Consider the following 24,019-nt stretch of genomic DNA (forward strand, 5'->3'; position numbering starts at 1 on the left):
AAGTGTGCCAAACCTGTATTGAGAGCTTGAGATCATGGTCTCAAGGAAAGAATGCTAAACTTCAGTTTGGAGTTCCTATGGTTTGGAGAGAACCAAGCAATCATTTAGAAGACTGCTATTTCTGCCTTGTCGATGTAAAAGGTTTCAATAAGAAAAACAAGCAATATTTGCAATACCCAAGTATCCCTTCAGCTATTCGACCAGTTGCCCATAGTAAAAACATACCTGGTCCAAAATTTACTGCGCTTCCAGAAAACGTTGACACAGATCTCTCCTCACATTGTTATACTGATGAAGAAGACAGTCCAGATATTTTTCAGCCATGTGATGAAGATTGTGACAAACCAATTCTGTTTACTCAGTCTGCTTTGAATGATCTGGTTAGAGATTTTTATCAACCAAAAGAGTCTGCTGAACTATTGGCTTCAAGACTACAAGAGAATCGAATGTTGAAACCCGGTACAAGTGTCTTATTTTATCGTAACAGGGAAGCAGAACTGCGGAAGTACTTCCATTCAGATGGCCAGCTTGTCTATTGTACTGATGTTGAAGGGCTACTTCTCTTTATGGGACTTCCAGCATATGATTCAAGGGATTGGAGGCTTTTATTGATAGTTCCAAAAGAAGTTTAAAATGTTTTCTGTTACACAATGGAAATAAGTATGGCTCTGTACCAATAGGTCATTCTGTAAAACTTAAAGAAGAATCTAAAAACATCAAGATTGTTCTAGAGAGGTTACAATATAATGTTCATGGGTGGTTAATTTGTGTTGATTTGAAAATGGTTAACTTTCTTTTGAGTCTGCAGGGAGGGTACACAAAACACCCTTGTTTTCTGTGCTACTGGGACAGTAGAGCTACAGCAGAGCATTGGGTGAAAACTGAATGGCCTCAGCGACAGAGTTTGGCATCAGGCGATAAGAATGTCATCCATGATCCTCTAGTGGATAGGAAGAACATTGTCTTTCCTCCCTGGCACATAAAACTTGGATTGATGAAGCAGTTCGTCAAAGCTCTCAATCACAGTGGAGAATGCTTTAACTATATATGTTCAACTTTTCCTGGTCTTAGTGAAGAGAAGAAAAAGGCTGGAATATTTGATGGACCTCAAATAAGAACACTTATGAGAGACCCAAATTTTATCACATCAATGAATGAGACAGAAGAAAGAGCTTGGAATGCATTTTGTAATGTGGTGCAGAATTTTCTAGGGAATAAGAAAGCAGACAACTATGAAGAGATTGTGGAAGAGCTACTAATGAGTCTGCAAAATCTTGGATGTAGAATGAGTATCAAGATTCACTATTTACACAGCCATTTGGACTTTTTTCCAGAGAACCTTGGGGATGTGAGCGAGGAACAAGGGGAGCATTTTCATCAGGACATTAAAACAATGGAAGAACGGTATCAAGGCCGGTGGGACTCACATATGATGGCTGACTATTGCTGGAGCTTGATGAGAGACAACCCAGAAGCTGTACATCACAGATCAGCCAAGAAAAGAAAGTTCAAATAACTGCCATTTGCCATTCATCTGTGTGCCATATATATGTGTTTTTATATTTTGTAGTTTAATTCTGTAAGTATATTTGATTTGCTGTACATAGACTTTGTAATGTTTGTTACTCCTTGATTAAAAATATACAAAATGTAGTACCGAAAATCATGTGTTTTTATCAAAAAACATTCGATAGGAGTAATTTTCATCAAAAATTGAAAATATCTTGAAATCCTGATGTGATAGCCAAAAACGGAGTTCGTATTCGTAATCAGCAGCCAAAATTGACTTAAAATATGTTTTAAAACCTTTTGCCAGAAAAATTGCATTATTATCTTAACCAACAACCTCTGTGAATCATTGCATATTAGCCAAACAACATCAATAAAATATTGTCACTTTGTTGCATTATTTCTTATTCAGTAGGAACAATTTTGACTGATCTAAATTGAGATCAATAAAATAACAAATCTAAATTTCAAAAGTCCTACTTTATATTGTCACGTCATGTACCTAAAATCAGTGAAAAAAACTGTCTGAACAGTGAATCTATGAATTGTATCCTTACATTGGGTAAAAACATCTGTGTTGCTTTTTCTTCAATCACTCTGCATTTATCCTGTGAAGAGAAAATGCTTAGTAAGACGAAATTCTGATCTTTTTTCAATACACTCTAGTTGAATTCTTGAAAATATCAGCCTATAACTAGCCCTAGAAGCTATTAGCTAATCATGCATGGATTAAAATAAATGTTTTTGAAAAAGAATACCTTTTTGGATCATACTGCAAGATAGATAGGCTACTAATCACTTGGGCAAAAATCAAGAAGGATGGCAGAAACCAGCGGCGTAATGAGCTCATGGGCAATGATCACTGTTTTAGAGAGTGCCACTCTGCCTATGGAGTCAAGGGGCCCACCAAAGCCAGTGCCATATTCAGCTGAATGTGTGTTCTGAACAGCATTTCAAATCTCAGACAGCCAACATTTTTTACGGACACTTTAGAAAACCATAATAAATCATGATTATAAGCGAGACATGTCTATAAACCATAACTCTGATAAGAAGACATCAGCCGCACCGATTTGGGTGCCACATTTAAATATCGGCCGCGACCAATCACCGATCTTGGCTCCACATTTAAACACCGCTGTGCTGATTGGTCGCCGACGCTGGCCGCGACCAATCACCGATTTTGGCGCCACATTTAAATAGCGTCCGCGACCAATCAGCACAGTGGTGTTTAAATGTGAAGAAGTATCCCGACCCGCAGCGCCGCTCCCCGGTCCTCCCTTGACACGCTAACCGCTGATGTCCCCACAGTACCCGCATGGTGTTACAAAGGTCCGGACATTTGTGTTAAAAATTGCTGATTGGTCACTGGCGCTGCCCTCGACCAATCACCGATTTGGCCGCCACATTTAAATATCGGTCGCGACCAATCACCGATCTTGGCGCCACATTTAAACACCGCTGTGCTGATTGGTCGCAGACGCTATTTAAATGTTGCGCCCAAATCGGTGATTGGTCGCGCCCAGCGTCGGCGACCAATCAGCACAGCGGTGTTTAAATGTGGCGCCAAGATCGGTGATTGGTCGCGGCTGATATTTAAATGTGGCGCCCAAATCGGTGATTGGTCGCGGGCAGCGCCAGCGACCAATCACCGATTTTGAACACAAATGTCCGGACCTTTGTAACATCATGCGGATACTGTGGGGACATCAGCGGCTAGTGTGTCAAGGGAGGACCGGGGAGCGGCGCTGCGCTTCGGGATACTTCTGCTGCGAGCGCCCGCTTATGTCCCGGGTTCTCGCAGCGGAAGTATCCGCACAGGCAGCGGCGCTGACATCCATGCGGCTAGGGTGTGAAGGGAGGACCAGGGAGCGGCGCTGACATCCAATTGGTCGCGGCCGCTATTTAAATGTGGCGCACAAATCGGTGATTGGTCGCGGTCTTGGCCCGCGACCAATCACTGATCCTGCCGCAAAAGTTAAACACTACTGTGCTGATTGGTCGCGGACGCTGCCCGCGACCAATCACCGATTTGGGCGCCACATTTAAATAGCGTCTGTGACCAATCAGCACAGCGGTGTTTAAATGTGGCGCCAAGATCGGTGATTGGTCGAGGCCGATATTTAAATGTGGCGCCCAAATCGGTGATTGGTCGCGGCCAGCGCCCGCGACCAATCAGCGATTATGAACACAAATGTACGGAGCTTAGTAACACCATGTGGCTACTGTCGGGAGATCAGTGGCTAGGGTGTCAAGGGAGGACCGGGGAGCAGCGCTGCGGGTAGGGATACTTCTGCTGCGATCGGCCGCTCATCTCCCAGCTGCTCGCAGCGGAAGTAGACGTACAGGCAGCGGTGCTGACATCCATGCGGAAGGGAGGACCGGGGAGCGGCGCTGCGGGGCGGGATACTTCTGCTGCGAGCAGTCGCTCATCTCCCGGCTTATCGCAGCGGAAATAGCCGCACAGGCAGCTGCGCTCCCCGGTCCTCACCAATACGATTCCGCTCCCCGGTCCTCACCAATACGATTCGCTGATTGGTCGCACTCGACCAATCAGTGATCTTAGCGCAAAATTTAAACAACGCTGTGCTGATTGGTCGCGGCTGCTGCCCGCGACCAATCACCGATTTGGCCGCCACATTTAAATAGCGGCTGCGACCAATCACGGATTTGTGCGCCACATTTAAACACTGCTGTGCTGATTGGTCGCGGACGCCAGACGCGACCAATCAGCGAGATTTGCGCCAAATTAAAACAACGCTATGCTGATTGGTCGCGGTCTCCAGCCGCGACCAATCAGCGAGATTGGCGCCAAATTTAAACAACGCTCTGCTGATTGGTCGCCGTTGCCAGCCGCGACCAATCAGCGAGATTGGCGCCAAATTTAAACAACGCTCTGCTGATTGGTCGCCATTGCCAGCCGCGACCAATCAGCGAGATTGTCGCCAAATTGAAACAACGCTCTGCTGATTGGTCGTGGACGCTGCCCGCGACCAATCAGCGATTTTGGCGCCACATTTAAACACTGCTGTGCTGATTGGTCACGGACGCCATACGCGACCAATCAGCGAGATTGGCGCCAAATTTAAACAACGCTATGCTGATTGGTCGCGGACGCCAGCCGCAACCAATCAGCGAGATTGGCGCCAAATTTAAACAACGCTACGCTGATTGTTCGTGGTTCCCAGCCGCAACCAATCAGCGAGATTGGCGCCAAATGTAAACAACGCTCTGCTGATTGGTCGCGTCTGGCATCCACGACCAATCAGCCACATTGGCGCCAAACTTAACCAACGCTCTGCTGATTGGTCGCGGCTGCCAGCTCCGACCAATCAGCAATTTTGGTGCCAAATTTAAACAACGCTCTGCTGACTGGTCGCGTTCGCTGGCCGCAACCAATCAGCATTATTGGCGCCAATTTTAAACCACGCTCTGCTGATTAGTTGCGACCGCCGGCTGTGACCAATCTGCGATATAGGCGCCAAATTTTAACACCGATTTGCTGATTGCGCCCGGTCGGCCACATACATATTCTAGAATACCCGATGCATTAGAATCGGGCCACCATCTAGTATCTCAATAAGCTTCTCTAGTTTCCTCAAAATTATAGACAAATCAGTTTTTGTTTTGCGGACATGGGAGAAAAACGCCCTACTTTTACGTACTGTCCAGGAATTTCTGGCAAACCTGCATGCTCCCCTCTAGCTTGTAACCTTCTTTGGCATGCACAAAGTACTGATGAAGCTGGGATATGTATACCCAGCTTCACTGCACATGCCAAGGAGCCAGAAATAATACATTTGTAGAGTAATGATGATGAAGTCGCTTGTGTGGTGGATGTTACAAAGTCAAAGTAGGACTAATTTGGTGGAATCAGCATCCCACCAGACTAGTCTTGGTTAAGTTGCATTGCAGAAGTGAGCATTAAAAGTTTTTTAAACATTAGGAACAATTACAGTGGCTTGTGAAAGTATTCACCCCCCTTGGCATTTTTCCTGTTTTGTTACCTCACAACTTGGAATTTCACTGTTTTTGTGTGTGTTTGCATCAGTTCATGTAAAGAACATGCCTACTGTGAACATTTGGTTTTCTTTTTATTGTGAAGTAAACAACAAATAGGACAAAATAACTGAAAACTTCAGTATGCATAACTGTTCACCCCCTTAAAGTCAGTACTTTGTAGAGCCTCCTTTTGGAGCAATTACAGCTACAAGTCGCTGTGGATAAGTCTCTATGAGCTTTCCACATCTTGCCACTGGGATTCTTGCCCATTCCTCAAGGCAAAACTGTTCCAGCTCCTTCAAGTTAGATGGTTTCCTCTGGTGAACAGCAATCTTCAAGTCTAACCACAGATTCTCAATTGGACTAAGGCTTGGGCTTTGACTAGGTCACTCTAAAACATTTATACATGTCCCCTTAAACCACTCCACTTGAGTGTTGCTTTAGCAGTATGCTTTTGGTCATTATCTTGTTGGAAGGTGAACCTCTGTCCCAGTCTCAAATCACTGACAGACTGAATCAGGTTTTGCTCAAGAATATCTCTGTATTTCGCACCATTCATCTTCCTCCTGACCTGGACCATTTTCCCTGTCCCTGCATCTGAAAATCATACCCACAGCATGATGCTGCCACCACCATGTTTCACTGTGGGGATGGTGTTCTTGGGGTGATGAGCTGTGTTGGTTTGGCATTTTGTGTTGGTTTAGACATAGCGTTTACCTTTGTGGCCTAAAAGTTAAATGTTGGTCTCATCTGACCACAGCACCTTCCTCCATACATTTGGGGAGTCTCCCATATGTCTTTTGGAAAACTCAAAACAAGCCTTACAATTTTTGTGTGTAAGTAAAGGCTTTTTTCTGCCCACTCTTCCATAAAGGCCACCTATATGGAGTTTACGGCTTATTGTGATCATATGGACAGATACTTAAGTCTCTGCTTGGGAACTTTGCAGCTCCTTCAGGGTTACTTTGGACTCTGGGCTGCCTCTCTGATTTATGCCCTCCTTGCCCGGGCTGAAAGTTTTGGTAGGCGGCCATCTTTTAACAGGTTTGTTGGGGTACTATGTTGTTTCCATTTGATGATAATGAATTTGATAGCGCTCCGGGGGATCATCAGAGATTGGAATATTTTTTTTAAGCCCTTCATGACCAGAGCATTTTCAGTTTTTGCGTTTTAATTCTTTGCTCCATTTCTTCCCAGAGCCATAGCCTTTTTATTTTTTGGTCAATATGGCCATGTGACGGCTTATTTTTTGCGGGAAAAGTTGTACTTTTAAACGCCACTACTGGTTTTACCATATCGTGTACTGGAAAACGGGAAAAAAATTCCAAGTGCGGTGAAATTGCAAAAAAAAAATGCTAAAACTGACCTGCCATTATTATTCTCCAGGTGATTACGAGCTCGTAGACACCAAAAATGTATAGGTTCTTTTTTATTTAAGTGGGGAAAAAAAATCCAAAGTTTACTAAAAAAAAAATGGCGCCATTTTCAGAAACCCGTAGCGTCTCCTTTTTTTGGGATCTGGGGCAAGTGAGGGCTTATTTTTTGCATGTCAAGCTGATGTTTTTATTGATATTATTTTGGGGCAGATGTGATGTTTTGATCGCCCCTTATTGCTTTTTATTTCAATGTTGCGACGACAAAAAAAAACTAATTCTGGTGTTTATAATTTTTTTCTCGTTATGCCGTTTACTGATCGGATTAATTCTTTTTTTATATTGATATATCGGGCTATTCTGAATGCGGTGATACCAAATATGTGTATGTGTTGTTTTTTTATTATTTTATTTTGAATGGGGAAAAAGGGGGGTGATTTAAACTTTTATTTATTTATTTTTTTTCATATTTTTTTTTTTTTATTTCTCCACTTTCTCCATGCTTCAATAGATCTTTCTGTATGCTTCCATTGGAGACTAGAAGCTGCAGTTATCTGATCGGCTATGCTACACAGAGGTGATGAGCAGATCGCCTCTGTGTAGCAGAAATGCTCATGTGCTATGAGCGCCGACCACTAGGTGGCGCTCATAGCAAGTGAGACATGGCAACCACAGGGGTCTGCAGCAGACCCCTGGTTGTAATGCCCATTCATCGGTGACCCGCGATCAAGTGATGGGGTCACCGGTGGGAGGGGCTAATGCCGATCTTCCGGAGCGGCGATGTTATATGCCGCTGTCAGAGATTGACAGCGGCATTTAACTGGTTAACAGCCGCGGGTGGATCGCGATTCCACCCACGGCTGTTGCGGGCACATGTCAGCTGTAAGAATCAGCTGACATGTGCCCGGTTCAGTGTGGGCTCAGCGCCGGAGCCTCTGCTGAACAGGGGGTGAGGGCCTGGGGCGTACTAATATGCCCCAGGCCAGTAAGGGGTTAAAACCCAACCCCAACCTCTCAACAACTTTGTCCCTGACATGTTTGGAGATCTCCTTGGTCTTCATTGTGTTGTTTGGTTAGTGGTGCCTCTTGCATAATGGTGTTGTAGCCTCTGTGGCCTTTCAGAAAAGGTGTGTACATACTGACAGTCCATGTGGCACTTAGATTGCACACAGGGGGACTTCCTTTCATGTGACTTATGAAAGTAATTCCTTGCACTAGACATTTTTAGGGGCTTCGTAGCAAAAAGGGTAAAATACATATGCACATGCCAAGTTTTAGTTATTTGATCTCATAAATGTAATTCTCGCCTATATTTTTCTCACTTCACTTCATCAACGTAGACTATTTAGTGCTGATGCATCACACACAAATCGGATTACAAAAATGTTTAAGCACAGGTAATGTAACAAAATAGGTAAAAAGCCAAGGGGGGGTGAATACTTTCGCAAGCCACTGTATATGACACATGAAGGGTTTTGCCCTAATGCAAAAATAGGCTTAATTAAAATTAAGGTGGTGGGATAAGAGTCGTAGGGGAATTGACAGGTTACCTTAAGTGAAAGGTGCTAGTTTAACTGGAGACATTGAAAAACTAAAGTCATGCGTTATCGATAGTTCTCCAACAAGACTAGTTATTTCTTAATGTTACAACACTTACCTCATCTGCATAGTCTTCATTTCCACATTGAATCTTTGGGGATGTACAGCTAGAAGTAGTTGTGCACCATACGCAACCACTTGATATGCAGTCAAGGCATCTGATGGAAGTAACTCAGATTAATAATATATCGCAGTAATTTAGATGTGTAAGTTAGATTTTAGAATAATTAGCACTGGATATGACACAATTTAGATTTATTAAAACACAATTCCAAACTAATAATCATGTACCTGAATTCTGAATACTGTGAGCACTTCTGAAATTGGAATTGTTCAGAGAGAGCCAGATTTTTACTCTGTGCTTCAGCTGTTAATGTGGCTGAAAAGTAAAATAAAAGTATATGATGATTAAATTGTGCATCACTTTATTATATTTTATGTATTATATCTACGGTATATTCTGCATAATTATATTTTGTACTGTTCAGTAGCACCAACTAGGGTAACCACTTAAATATTCTTAGTAACATTGGAAATGTCTATTATAGACGACAACTGTTCTAAATAAAAATGTTAACAGACCCTCAGGGTTCATTGGCACATTGTCTATCTCCAATAAACTTGTTTTCCCCCATTATTAAAGGGAATCTGTCAGTAGGATCAACCTTCCTACGTCATCTAAATGAACATATAGGTCATAGGAATCTAAATAAAATGATACCTTGATATCTGCATTACTATATTTTTTAATATGTAAATGAGCTGTTATGATCCATGGTTCGGACACTGATCTCCCTAAGAATCTGCCTCCAGAGCTTATTTTAAATTAAATGGTATGAGATAAGTAACTAACACAGAACAGTAAAACTGAACTTTGTCTTCTTACAAAACACATTTACTGCAGTTCTCACAGCTCTGCTGTATTAGAACCCTGTCTGCTCTTTGAGATTGAAGCGGAGAGGAACCTGCAGATGTGTCAGGTATAATCACACACAGCTCTGCAGTCAGATCAGGAGATCAGAGAGCGGTCATTACACATCACACTGGTAATGCTTCCTATTTAAAATAATCTCTGGAGGCAGATTTTCAGGGAGATCAGAGTCCGGCCCATAGTCCTTAACAGCTCATTTACATATAACAAAATATCTGGAATAAGACATCAGATCGCAGATATCAAGGAATCATTTTATTTGGCCTCCTATGACCTGCATGCCCATATAGACGGCTTAGGAGAGTTGATCCTACTGACAGATGCCATCTAATACTGGTAAAAAAAACACTACCAAAACATAATTTATAAAGCATCCTATACTTCATGTTCCATAATCCTATTGGGCATATATACAGTGGTCTACTTTTGGTTCCATCATCCTATTTCTTCTGGAAAGCAAGAAATACTGCTCTGCTGAAATATTCCCAAATAAGCAGTCAGTAGGCTCATATAGAAAGTAGGAGAGTGGCGGTTAGTACAGAGAGACCTGATATACCTGTGACAGAAGCCTGCTGTGCAGAAAACTGGCAGGAGCAGTTCAAGGATTGAGCATCATTATTGCCTGTGCAAAGAGTTTCTCTTTTGTCTTTATTTATAATTTTACAATTCCAGGGAGCGTTTTCATCAAACAGTAAAGGGTTTTTCTGAATGCTTACTGAAATCTAGAATAAAATAAAAAATGTGAAAGAATAAATGCTATTACAAACACAATACACTTGATCTAAAATTGATGACATTTAATGTAAAAAAAAGTTGAACTGGGGTTCTTGGAGCACCAAAGCAAATGATTATAGAGATTTATTGTGACATAATGTTGTGTTGAGATGGTCGTTTAATGAGTTATTAAAGGTTAAGTTTTATGGATTTTCCCTTTTTCAGTGAATCATTCATATTTTCAGAGGAGCTGTCGTGTCGTCATAAGTAGTGTTGAGCCACCCCCGTAGTGTTCGAGTTCGGTTTGGTTCGTCGAACACCCGTGTGTTCGCCGAACTGTTCGTCGAACTGTTCGTCGAACACCTTCGAACACCGTTAATACCAATGGCAGGCAAACAAAAACACATAGAAACACATAGAAAACACCTTCAAAGGTGTCCAAAAGCTGACAAACTGCTCAGAAGACACAACTAACACATGGAAAAGTGACAAGTACATATAGTCATGCGAAAAGAAAAGAGGTGGAGGAGTAAAAGGAGGGGGAGACACAGATATAGGCATGTCATGCCCTTCTAAAATCCAAAAAGTGAGAAGCCGAGACGGCCAGTCCGCTCCTGCCCGTGCCACCTCCGTGTCGCCGGGTTTGTGCCAGAGCCGCGGTGAACCCTGACGGCCAGCCCCCCTCTCCCAATACTGGTGCCTGTCCGCTGGTGGGTCGAGAGAGCCCCCCTGTGGTGGAGGCAGCTCTAAGCTTTTTAATTTAAATTGTCCCTCTAATTTGAATGAATACACTTTAAATCCATTTACAAGGATCTATTGGAGGGCAAGTCTCATGCCAGCAGCCGCGTAATTCCAGCTCCAGTAGCGTCCACTAAAGCTGCTGCAGTTAAAAAGCTTTTATAAGGATCGAGCTCGGCTGTCCACCGCAAGGCATCCTAGTGCCAGTCCCAGCCCCTATGCCTTGGGGTGCCTCCTGATGCTCTTCACTAAGTATCCCGTGGTCCCGAAGCATTTCCTTTGAAAAAATTAAGTGTCCAAACTACAGGTGGTGTAGCTTGCTTAACAGCCGGGATAATCCGCTGACTAGCAGACACTGCTACTAGGCACAAAGTATTTCCTGGGCTAGATGCAGTTAAAAATTTGTAAGTAGATACTCTCGTTGGATGCTGAGAAAGCATTCCATAGAGTCTCCTGGCACGCCATATATGATTCTCTTAAAAAGCTTGGGGTAGGGGTCTAGGGGACCCTTTTATAGCCAAAATCACGGCCCTGTATCACAATACGTCACCTAGGCTGAAGATAAATGGAACTGTAGCACCGAGGGCTCGGTTGCTACAGACGTATTGCACCTCACCCAGAGGTGTGATATCTCACTCTCAGATAAGGATGGAGTGTGGATCAGGACCCGACACCTGCATGCATTACACCACATTGCCGTAGGGCAGGGCGACCAATATGCCCCTGAGATGGGCACGACAGTCCCTGTCCCTGGCTGGAGTGGGGGGAGGGAACACTGAGGAAGGGGAACCCTGCAGTGCAGGAGCAGGGAGGAAGCAGTTCCTGGGTGCATTGAGAAGGGAGTATAAAAGGTGGGCACCATCTTAGTTCAGTGCAGAGAAGTCTGAGCAGAAGTGGCAGGGAGCAGGGGCTCTGCATGAGCTCTGCTCCGGAGGCGGGCCTAGTAACAGAGGCCCAGGCCTGCAAGAGGGAGAAGGAAGGAAGAGGAGCGGAGAAGGCTCCAGGAACGAGGAATGAAGGGATCCCAGGGGTGCGGACGGGCGAGTCGCCACCGCACGCCCGAATCCACCTGCGTGGAGGGGTCAGGCCAAAGGGGGAGACCGGTCCCCGAACTAGTGGAGGCAGGAAACGACCCTCAGCTAGAAACCGGAGGCTCTGACATTTTATGTGGCGCAGCCCCTTGCTCCACCCGCTAGGAAGGCACCACATAGGGTCAGGGAAACTGGCGCCAAGTTTACCAAGAGGAGGCCCGAGGCAGCCGGACAGAAGTGTTGGTAAGAAAGGCCAGACAAAGGACACACAAAGGGGGTCCTGTGAAGCGCTCCAAAGTTATCTGGGAGTTGTCTGAGCCCCTCACCTGGTGAGCACAGTACGACGTGGGCAGCCGTTACCTGCAGACGTGGTCTGGATAATAAGAACTGTGAGTAAAGGCCCTGAACTGCATCACTGACTCCGTGTCGTTACTGCTGCTGCCCTGCACCATCACCCCCATCCTCCGCATACACTGCCCTGAGGCTATACTCCTCCCGTGGGGAGTTATGCTACGCTCTGCTGCACCCACAACACCAGCCTTAGCGGTCTGCCCTGTAGCGGCGGTTCACTCTGACCGCAATCCACGGGTGGCGTAGTCGGACATTTAAACATCAAAACCACATAAATAGTTCCGCCACTGGTTTGACCGCCCTGAGCCACGGAACCGGATCGCCGCCACGAAGACTACAACCACCAGCATCCACCAAAAAGGGTCCGGCTCCGGGTATCCCAAGGCCCAGGGGGTGCGTCAGAACATTTTCATCACCTTTCACAATCACCAATGGGACAAGGCAGGGATGTCCTCTGTCCCCTCTCTTATACATCCTAGTGACGGAGCACCTGCTCTCATCAATTCGCCATAACCCCAATATTAGGTGGATTGAGGTGGGAGGCACCGAGTACAAGTGCTCTCTATTTGCTGATGATGTCCTAGTATATATCACTCAATCACATATATCCATCCCTGCTGTTATGGCTGAAATAGATCACTTTGTTACATGGTAAAATTTTAAAATCAATGCAGCGAAGTCTGAGGCCCTCGATGTCTCCCTCCCTAAATCCATATAGGATTCCATCCAGTCCAACTTTCCCTTTGCCTGGCCCTCACAGGGTATCAAATACTTAGGAATTCCTATTCATAGAGACCTCTCCCATCTATGTTATCTTAATTTTGGGCCCTTTATTGAACAATTCCATACAGACCACGTTTGGCAAGTTAGAACTGTAAGATTCACTACGTGAACCACTGGTGTTTTGTGGAAAAGCACATGTACACCGCGTTCCAAATTATTATGCAAAAAGTGTTTAGGAGTGATAAGGGAAGAATTTGTTTGTTTGTCAGTTAAACTCATTGATGGTGATGTGTGTCACGGCTCTTTATATCACTGTAAGCAATTGCAGACACCTGTGCTAATTAGTTTGGCAGGTGTGTCCAATGAAAGGCAAGACTACTTAAGAAGGCTCTCTCACATTATTAAGCAGCCTACATTTTCTGCCAAAATGGGAAAGAAAAAGGATGTGTCGGCTGCTGAGAAGCAACAAATTGTGGAGTGTTTAGGTCAAGGCATGACTACAATCAACATTGTGCGATGATCAGGATGAAGTGTCTTGGCAATCAAGAAGTATGTAGCTGATTCACAGTACACACGTGTGCGTGCTGATAAGGGCAAATTGAGGACTCTTTCCTACAGGCAATTACGTCAGGTTGAAAGAGCAGCGGCAAAAAAGCCTTGTCATAGCAGCAGACAAGTTTTTGAAGCTGCTTGTGCCTCCAACGTCCCCCGAACAACAAGATGCAGGGTCCTTCAGAGGTTTGCAGCTGTGCATACGCCATCCTGTCGACCTCCTCTATCCACTTCACACAAGCAGAAACGGCTCCAGTGGGCCAAACATTACATGAAGACTGATTTCAAAACTGTTTTGTTCACGGATGAGTGCCGTGCAGCGCTCGATGGTCCAGATGAATGGAGTGGAGGATGGCTGGTTGATGGACACCCCACGCAAACACGGCTACAGCGCCAACAAGGAGGAGGTGGAGTAATGTTTTGGGCTGGAATCATGGGGAGAGAGATTGTCGGCCCCTTTAGGATCCCTGAAGGCGCTAAAGATGAACTCCATAATGTATGTGGATTTTCTCAAACAGCACTTCCTGCCATGGTTCAAGAAGAAGAACCGTGTATTTCACAGCAAGATCATTTTTCTGCATGATAATGCACCATCTCATGCTGCACATAAAACATCTGCATCTCTGGCTGATATGGGCATAAAAGGGGACAAACTTATGGTGTGACCCCCATGCTCCCCTGACCTCTACCCCATTCAGAACCTTTGGAGCATCATTAAAAGGAGTGTCTATGATGGCGGGAGGCAGTTCACATCTAAGCAACAGCTCTGGGAGGGTATTCTGTCCTCATGCAAAACAATTGAAGCAGAAACCATCCAAAACCTGACAAATTCAATGGACGAGAGAGTTCAAAAGCTCCTTTCGAACAAGGGGTCCTATGTACAAATGTAACATCACCTAGAATAAAGTTTTGAGTTGAAAACTGTTTGATTTCAGTTTCTAACAACCTGCTAATGCTTATAATTTCAAAAATGACCATTTTTTTGGTCTTTATTAAAATGAAAAGGTTGATCGAAAAGTTTGGGGGATCTAAGAGTGTGGCAACCCAGTAGTCATGATTACTTCGAATTCTGACAATATGAGGGTCATGCTGCAGGTAGTGCAGCAAGAAGGCACTTATGTGTCTTGCGCATCTCGGAGCCCCAAAATTATTTTCCGGGCTAGATGCAGCTAAAAATTATTTTTAATTTTAAATCTGGTGAAGCTTATTATAGATGGCCTAATAGGATCAGTGCTGCACACTGCTACAAAGCCCAAATTATTTTCCAGTCAAGATACAGATAAACATGATTAGTAATTTGAAAGCTTAAAACGGTTGGTAGGGTGATTTTAACCAATCATCAAGCTTTTACTCTCCCCAGGATGACACAGGGGTAGAAAAGTCGTTTCGGATCCATGATTTGTTCATCTTTATGAACGTGAGTCTGTCTACATTATCAGTGGAGAGCCGCGTGCGCTTATCTGTCAGCACACCACCAGCAGCGCTGAACACACGTTCAGACAGAACGCTGGCTGCGGGGCATGACAAGATCTCCAAGGTGTAAGTGGCTAGCTCCGGCCATTTATCCAGATTGGAAGCCCAAAAAGAGCAAGGGTCCAGTGACACAGTCGTGGCTTCAATGTTTACTTGGAGATACTCCTGTACCATCGTCTCTAGGCGTTGACTATGTGTCAGACTTCTTGTCTCCTGTGGCCTTGCAAAGGATGGGCTAAAAAAGTGGTGAAATGATTCCGCAAAATTGATGTTACCAGCAGATACTGTGGTTCTGTTACGGTTTGAGTGCTGAACACTTGACGGTCCCACGGTTGGCAAGTTGGAACTGTGAGATTCACTACGTGCACCACTGGTATTTTGTGGAAAAGCACATGTAAGATTCTGCAACAGTCTCTGCTGATACTCCTGCATGCGTGCATCCCTTTCTATGGCAGGAATAATTTCTGCAAATTTACTTTTGTACCGGGGATCTAACAGTGTGGCAACCCAGTAGTCAGGATTATTTCTAATTCTCACAATTCGAGGGTCATGTTGCAGGTAGTGCAGCAAGAAGGCACTCATGTGTGTTGCGCATCCAGGAGCACCAAGTCCCTGTTGTGTTGGTGGCGAGGTAACAATCATGCTTCCTTCCTCTGTCCTCTCCCCCCAACCTCGCACAACAGAAATGTGATCAAGGTCTCCCTCATCTGATGAGTCTTCCATCAGTTCGTCCTCCACTTCTTCCTGGGCTCCTGCACCTTCCTCACTAGTTTGGCTGCTACCATGCGCCCTGGTAAAATCATCTCCCCCACCCTCACATGCCTGCCGCCCTGGTGCTGCCGACCGTCTGGACCTTGCAGATGTTAGCCCTTCCGCATACAACTCCTCCTCCTCTACTTCCTCCACCTCCTCTTGTGCCACCACCTGACTCCGAATTCTGTTTAACATGTGCTCCAGCATGTAAATCACCGGAATAGTCATGCTGATAATGGCATCGTCAGCACTAAACATCTTCGTCGCCATTTCAAAACTGTGCAGAAGGGTGCATAGGTCCCTGATCTGAGACCACTCCTCCAGCGTGATTTGCCCCACCTCTGAATCTCGTTGGCCCAGGCTATACGTCAGAACGTATTGCACCAGGGCTTGTCGGTGCTGCCACAGTCGCTGCAACATGTGCAGAGTTGAATTCCACCGGGTAGGCACATCGCATTTTAGCCGGTGAAGTGGCAGGCCCAACGACTTCTGTAGAGATGTAAGTCGCTGAGCTGCGGGATGCGAACGGCGGAAGTGAGCACACAGCGACCGTGCCCTCTGCAGAAGGCCATCTAGTCTGGGATAGTGGGCTAAAAATTGCTGGACAACCAGGTTCAACACGTGAGCCATACAAGGCACGTGTGTGACATTGCCCCGGCGAAGGGCCGCACCCAGGTTTGCAGCATTGTCGCACACGGCCTTCCCTGGTTTCAGGTCCAGTGGAGACAACCATTCATGAAATTGGTTCTCCAGAGCTGACCACAACTCCTCAGCTGTGTGACTCACATTTCCCAGACATTTCAATGTAAAAACCGCCTGATGACGTTGAGCCCTACTGCCAGCATAGTAAGGAGGTGTGCAGGATCCCTTCTGCGCAGTTAGAAAGCTTGTGGCATGACCAGACAGGCTTTGGGTGCAGGTGGAAGACCGAGAGGAGGTTGAGGAGGCAGAAGCAGTGGAGGAAAAATGACATAAAGAGGATTGACGCACAACTCGTGGGGACGGCAAGACTTGGACAGCAGCCCCTTGTCCTGCTGTCACCATAGTTACCCAGTGCCCAGTCAGCGACATGTAACGCCCCTGTCCATGCCTACTCGTCCAAGTGTCTATGGTGAAATGCACCCTGTCACACACAGAGTTTCTCAAAGAAGCGGTGATGTTGTGTGCGACATGCTGGTGGAGCGCAGGCACACCTTTCTTTGAGAAGTAGTGCCGACTGGGCATCTGGTACTGGGGCACTGCGACGGACATAAGGTCTCGAAAATCCTCTGTGTCCACCAGGCGGAAAGGCAGCATTTCTGTAGCCAAGAGCTTGCAGATGGTGAAATTCAACCTCTTAGCTTTCTCATGGCTAGGAGGAAATGGTCTTTTACTTGTCCACATCTGAGGGACCGAGGGCTGGCTATTGTGCTTAGACGGGGTTGATAAGGGTGTCCCCGGCAAACTGCCGGTCTGTGAGGAAGATGCAGGCGGACATGTTAGGTTGCCTTGATCCAAAGGTGGTGCTATCGATGTCGGACAGCGCTCAAGACCAGCTGGTGTTACCACCTCCAAAGAAAATGATGACCTGCCAATCACGCTGGCTGTTGCGGGTAAAGAGGTGGCAGGTCTGCGCCCCAAAACAGGTGTGACTGCTGTCCCCCCAGTCACAGAGGATGAAGAGACCGCGGATGCACAAGATATGGCAGACGGTGGTTGGCCCGGCCGGCTAGACCGCATTGTAGCACACTGAGCTTCCCACTGCAACTTATGCTTCATGTCCATGTGCCGGTTCATGCATGAAGTACTCAAACTATGTATTTTTTGGCCTCTACTTAGCTTTTGCTGACAAATGTTACAGATAACACGAGTTGGGTCATCTTTATCGATCTGAAAAAATGCCCAGGCTATGCAAGGCTTAGCACCCATGCGACCTGAAGAGCCACCACGACTTGTGGTGAGAGGCAGAGTTGTGTTTGAGGATGCAGTTGTTGACGTGCTTCCAGTACTACGTCTCTGTCCAGGAAGGCGCAACCTGACCTCGTCGTCACTAGCATCTTCCTCCACCTCCTCTGCTGACCTCATCTCTTGGCTGACTGTGGGTTGACAGTAAGTGGGATCTCCGACCTCATCATCATCACCCTGTGCGTTATCACACCCGTCGTCCTCAGAGCCAACCTGTTCCTGCCCTGACAAAAAACTAAAGTTGTCGCTCCAATCAGGTATTTGAGTCTTATCATCGTCTTCCTCATTGTCTCCACCAACAGGAGTTACAGTTTGGGAATGAGGGTCTACATTATGGTCAGAACCTTCTGCGTCTGGTCCTGGATCCGACTCATAAAGATTCTGGGCATCAGTGCAGATCATTTCCTCGTCTGGATTCACAGAAGCGCTGGAGTCGACCTCTGATTCCCAGGCTATAGTATGAGTAAACAGCTCTGCAGACTCAACCATCTGTTCTACCTCATACTCAGACGGGCAGCTGGAGATTTGGGAGCTGTGAGGAAGCAAGTGCGATTTGGGTGACACCTTTGAGGACTGGAGTATTTGTGATGTTGAAGTTGATGTGGAGGAGAGCCCACTTAAAGGAGCACTTGATATCCGTTGAAGCACCTGCTGTTTTTGTGCCTCATCTGGAATTTGTAGCGATTGGCGTGGCCGTAAGAAAGGGATCTTATCACATTGTCCGCTAAAAGAAGTAGACATTTTAGTTTGGCTGGAAGATGGTCTTTCTTCTGCACCTACCCCACGGACACAACCTTTTTTCCCCTTCCCAACACGCCTATTCCCCTTTCCACCAGCAGCAGGCCTTTTTCCACTCATTTTGGTGGTTAACTAATTCACAACTCTGGAGTTGTTTGCACAAAAAAACAATGGATGGTAACCGAGCAGAGCTGAGTGGCCAAACTGTGGTATTAGGCCAAAACTATTGGCTGGGTTAGATGCAGAAAAAAATTATTTTTAATTTGCAACCTGATGGAGGTCAGTATAGATGGACTAATAGACCAAGTCCCACACACCGCTAGAAGCCCAAATATTTTTTCAGAGCTAGATGCAGAAAATTTTTTTATTCAATTTGCAACCTGATGGAGGTCAGTATAGATGGACTAATAGACCAAGTCCCACACACTGCTAGAAGCCCAAATATTTTTTCAGAGCTAGATGCAGAAAAAAATTATTTTTAATTTGCAACCTGATGGAGGTCAGTATAGATGGACTAATAGAACAAGTCCCACACGCTGCTAGAAGCCCAAATATTTTTTCAGAGATTAATGAAGAAAAAAATTATTTTTAATTTGCAACCTGATGGAGGTCAGTATAGATGGACTAATAGACCAAGTCCCACACACTGCTAGAAGCCCAAATATTTTTTCAGAGCTAGATGCAGAAAAAAATTATTTTTAATTTGCAACCTGATGGAGGTCAGTATAGATGGACTAATAGACCAAGTCCCACACACCGCTAGAAGCCCAAATATTTTTTCAGAGCTAGATGCAGAAAAAAATTATATTCAATTTGCAACCTGCTGGAGGTCAGTATAGAAGGACTAATAGAACAAGTCCCACACACTGCTAGAAGCCCAAATATTTTTTCAGAGCTAAATGAAGAAAAAAATTATTTTTAATTTGCAACCTGATGGAGGTCAGTATAGATGGACTAATAGACCAAGTCCCACACACTGCTAGAAGCCCAAATATTTTTTCAGAGCTAGATGCAGAAAAAAATTATATTCAGTTTGCAACCTGATGGAGGTCAGTATAGATGGACTAATAGAATGATGCTATGCCCAAAAGATTTTACTTCACTAGGTGCAGTAAAAAAATTGGTATTCTATACACAGGTGGTATATCTTGCAACACAGATAGGCTACTCCACTGACTAACACACTCTGCAATAGGCCAAAAAGGATTAGCTTTGCTAGATTCAGCCAAATGCTGTGAAAAAAACTTGCACAGCACTGGCACAGACCTGCCTGGCAAAAACTGATAGGAACTGATGTAACCTAGTCCTGAAAAGGACTCCAATTACAATTAGTCTTTACTCCCACAATCTATCTATTTAAGAGCACAGACCTGCCTGATAAAAGTCGTAGGAAATGCTGTAACCTAGTCCTTAAAAGGACTGCAATCACAACTATTCCCTACTCCCAAGCTATCTGTATATTTGTGCGAAAATTGGCTTGAAATTAACAAGGTATAGCGCACACAGCAACAGCGGTGCCGTCTAACACGCAGCTGCAGCAGTGAGAAAATGGTGGCGACGGGGAAAATGGCTTGGTCTTATAGGGCAAGGACATGTGACATACACTGCCAATCACACATGCCCTTGCTTGTGTGAAAAAAAGCACTTCGCTCCGTGTGTGCGCTGCTGATAGGCTGACAGATTGCACCTCCCCACTGCAAATGCGGGAAAGAGAAAAAAAAATGGAGATCTTCATTGTTCCTGCAGAGATCCATCCCCTGCCCCTCCCCCCGCCCCGCTGTACACTCAAACTGCGTATTAACATTAATTTTCATCATTACTGAGAAAAAATCCAGTTATGATTTTGGTGCACGAACAGTTATCGAACATAACCTCGAACAGCCGAATTTTTCTCAAATTGTTCGTGTTCGCCGACCGGCTCGAACACCGCCCAAAACAGCTCGAATTTGAGATTGGCGAACAGTTCGAGTAGAACAACGCTCATCTCTAGTCATAAGCACACATATAGTGGTGTGAAAAAGTGTTTTCCCCCTTCCTGATTTCTTATTCTTTTGCATGTTTGTCACACTTAAATGTTTCAGATCACAAAACATTTAAATATTAGACAAAGATAACACAAGTAACCACAAAATGCAGTTTTTAAATGAAGGTCTTTATTATTAAGGGAAAAAGTGATCCAAACCTACAGGGCCCTGTGTGAAAAAAAGTGATTACCCCCATACCCTTTTAAAACATAAATTAACTGAGGTTTATCACATATTTGGGAGGCAGAGATCATTTTCACTAGCCACACACAGGCCTGATTACTGCCACACCTGTTGTCAATCAAGAAATCACTAAAATAGGACCTACCTGACAAAGTGAAGTATACCAAAAGATCTTCAAAAGATAGACATTATGCTGCAATCCAAAGAAATTCAGGAACACATGAGAAACAAAGTAATTGAGATCTATCAGTCTGGAAAAGTTTATAAAGCAATTTCTAAAGCTTTGGGATTCCAGCAAACCACAGTGAGAGCCATTATCCACAAATGGCGAAAACATCGAACAGTGGTGAATCTACCCATAAGTGGCCGGCCGACCAAAATTACTTCAAGAGCGCAGCGACAACTCATCCAAGATGTCACAAAATACCCCACAACAACATCCAAACAACTACAGGCCACACTTGCCTCAGTTAAGGTCAGTGTTCATAACTCCACCATTAGAAAGAGACTGGGCAAAAATGGCATGCATGGCAGAGTTCCAAGACAAAAACCACTGGTGAGCAAAAAGATCATAAAGGCTTGTCTCAGTTTTGCCAGAAAACATCTTGATGATCGCCAAGACCTTTAGGAGAATTCTCTGTGGACTGATGAGACAAAAGTTTAACTTTTTTGAAGGTGTATGTCCCATTACATCTGGCGTAGAAGTAACACAGCATTTCAGAAAAAAAACATCATAATCATACCAACAGTAAAATATGGTGGTGGTAGTGTGATTGTCTGGGGCTGTTTTGCTGCTTCAGAACGTGGAAGACTTGCTGTGGTAAATAGAACCATGAATTTTGCTGTCCACCACAAAATAATGAAGAAGGTCTGGCCATCTGTTTGTGACTTCAAGCTGAAGCACACTTGGGTTATGCAGCAGGACAATAATCCAAAACACACCAGCAAGTCCACCTCTGAATGGCTTAAGGAAAACAAAATTAAAACTTTGGAGTGGCCTAGTCAAAGTCCTGACCTTAATTCGATTGAGATGCTGTAGCATGACCTTAAAAAGGTTGTTCATGCTTGGAAACCTTCCAACAATTTTGCAAACATGTGTGGGCCAAAATTTCTCCAGAGCTTTGGCATAGACTCATTGCCAGTTATCCCAAATGCTTGATTGCTGTTGTTGCTGCTAAGGGTGGCCCAACCAGTTATTAGGATTAAGGGGCAATCATTGTCAGGTTATCCCACAGCGATGACACCGGGGGAGATCACGCAGTATCTCACTGCGCCGTCACTGTGTCACAGATTTCGTCTGGAATCGAGAGCACACGATCCAGACTAATCTCTACTTAGGAATCGGCAAGCGACCAGTGAGCGCATGGTGTCACACCTCCGGATTCTAAAGCATGGAATATGTGTAGACGCCCCGTATGGTCACAGTCTGCTTCACGATAGTCCAAATATTAATATTATTCGCTGCCTCCACCGGCCGAGTTTGAAATATAATACAGGCCTGGCCAGATGCCTGCGTTCTGGTAGCGTATATGGCTTCGGGGAAGGGAACAATCACAGAACAAAAGAAACAGAACTATTACATTTTATATTTAATCCAAAAGGGAGGCAGTGTTAAGAAAAATATACAAAGATTTTACAAAGGGGACATACAATACATAAGCAGTTGCACAAAATAATAAGGATTACAGAAGACAACTTACTATAGGATCGCTGAGACGATTCAATATAGGTGGAGGAGGGGCTCCCCGATTTGATTAAACTGTTATTGAACAGGATCTGTTGCTTATAGTCCTTATACCCCTCTGGCAATGAATGAATCTCCAACCTCAGCCAGCTGAGGGGAGAGACTTGCCCACACCCCTCCCCCCCACCAAACTGTGGGTAATAACTGTATGCACCGAAGAACGGTGACCTGCCAGTGGATTCTTGATGATTATTGATGGTAAATTCTCAAATTCTGCCAGCAGTAAGTAGGATGCCCAATCCTCCTGATTTTCAGAGACGAAACACCTGAGGTATGTCTCCAAGTTCTGATTGACATGCTTGGTTTGACCATTCAATTGAGGGTGGAAGGCAGAGGAAAAGAACATCTGCACCCCCACTCGAGAACAGAATGCCTTCCAGAACTTGGAAACAAACTGGGTCCCCCGATCAGACACCACATTGGAGGGAACCCCGTGAAGCTCCACAATCTCATTTATGAACACCTGAGCAAGTGTCTTGGCATTGGGAAGTGCAGGTAATGCAACGAAGTGAACCATTTTACTGAACCTATCTACTACCACCAAAACCACCGTTTTGGCTGCAGAAACCAGTAGGTCAGTAATAAAATCCATGGACAAGTGTGTCCATGGCCTAATAGGGATAGCTAGCGGAAGAAGAGTACCAGACGGACAGATATGCGAAACCTTAGAATGCGCACAAATACTTCAAGCCGCTATGTCTTCAATTACATCCCGATGCCACCAAAAACGACGAGAGAGGAGGTCCGCGGTTGCCTTACCACCTGGATGCCCAGCAAGCACAGAGTTATGATGTTCCTTGATTACTTTGCAGCGCAGATCAGATGGTACAAATAACTTTCCTGAAGGGCAGGAGACAGGGGCATCCCCCTGAGCCTCCAACACCTAATCCTCCAGTTCAGGATAAAATGCCAAAATGACTATCCCTTTCTGTAATATCGGGGCAGGGTCACCACCACCAGGGAAGCTCCGGGAAAAAGCATTAGACTTGAAATTTTTGACCCCTGGACGAAAAGTGACAACAAAATTGAACCTAGTAAAAAACAGGGACCATCTGGCTTGCCTAGGGTTGAGACGTTTAGCTGACTGGAGATGTGACAGGTTCTTATGGTCAGTAATAACAGTAATAGGATGGACAGCCCCCTTCAATCAATGTCACCATTCCTCAAACGCCAATTGGATCGGCAAAAGTTCCCTATTACACACGTCATAATTTCTCTCAGCCAAAGACAATTTTCTAGAAAAGAAGGCGCATGGACACCATTTAACAGGGTCGAACCCTGAGACAACACAGCCTCAACCCCAGCATCCAAAGCATCGACCCCCATAATAAAGGGTTGAGAAACATCTGGTTGACTGAGCATAGGCGCAGCGACAAAATGATTCTATAAGGAAGAAAAAGCCTGAAGGAAAGCATCCGACCATTTGGAAAAATCAGACCCCTTCTTAGCCATGTCAGTAAGGGGTTTCACAATAACAGAGTAATTTTGGATGAATTTCCTGTAAAAATTAGTAAAGCCCAGAAAACGTTGTAGAGCCTTCAGGTCAAGGACTGCATGGATCTTCTCCGGATCCATCCGAAAACCTGAAGATGACAACAAGTGCCCCAAACACTGCACCTCTTGAACAGCGAAAACAC

The 24,019-nt window shown here is 45.0% G+C and overlaps 1 protein-coding gene across 1 annotated transcript in view; it reads right to left on the reverse strand.

Annotated features, from left to right (window-relative positions):
* The window catches only part of PLXNC1 (plexin C1), a 262,942-nt gene that overhangs the window by 199,452 nt on the left and 39,471 nt on the right, over positions 1-24,019 (reverse strand). The window contains exons 6-9 of the mRNA XM_073651689.1: positions 9,971-10,136; positions 8,775-8,862; positions 8,542-8,641; positions 2,067-2,117 (exon numbers count right to left, since the gene is read on the reverse strand). Coding sequence (XP_073507790.1) covers positions 2,067-2,117; positions 8,542-8,641; positions 8,775-8,862; positions 9,971-10,136 — 405 coding nt within the window. The remainder of the gene's footprint in view (positions 1-2,066; positions 2,118-8,541; positions 8,642-8,774; positions 8,863-9,970; positions 10,137-24,019) is intronic.

The sequence above is a fragment of the Phyllobates terribilis genome, unplaced genomic scaffold (assembly GCF_046119375.1).
Source record: "Phyllobates terribilis strain yellow unplaced genomic scaffold, ASM4611937v1 Scaffold_11__3_contigs__length_659146591, whole genome shotgun sequence".
NCBI classification, from domain to species: Eukaryota; Metazoa; Chordata; class Amphibia; order Anura; family Dendrobatidae; genus Phyllobates; species Phyllobates terribilis.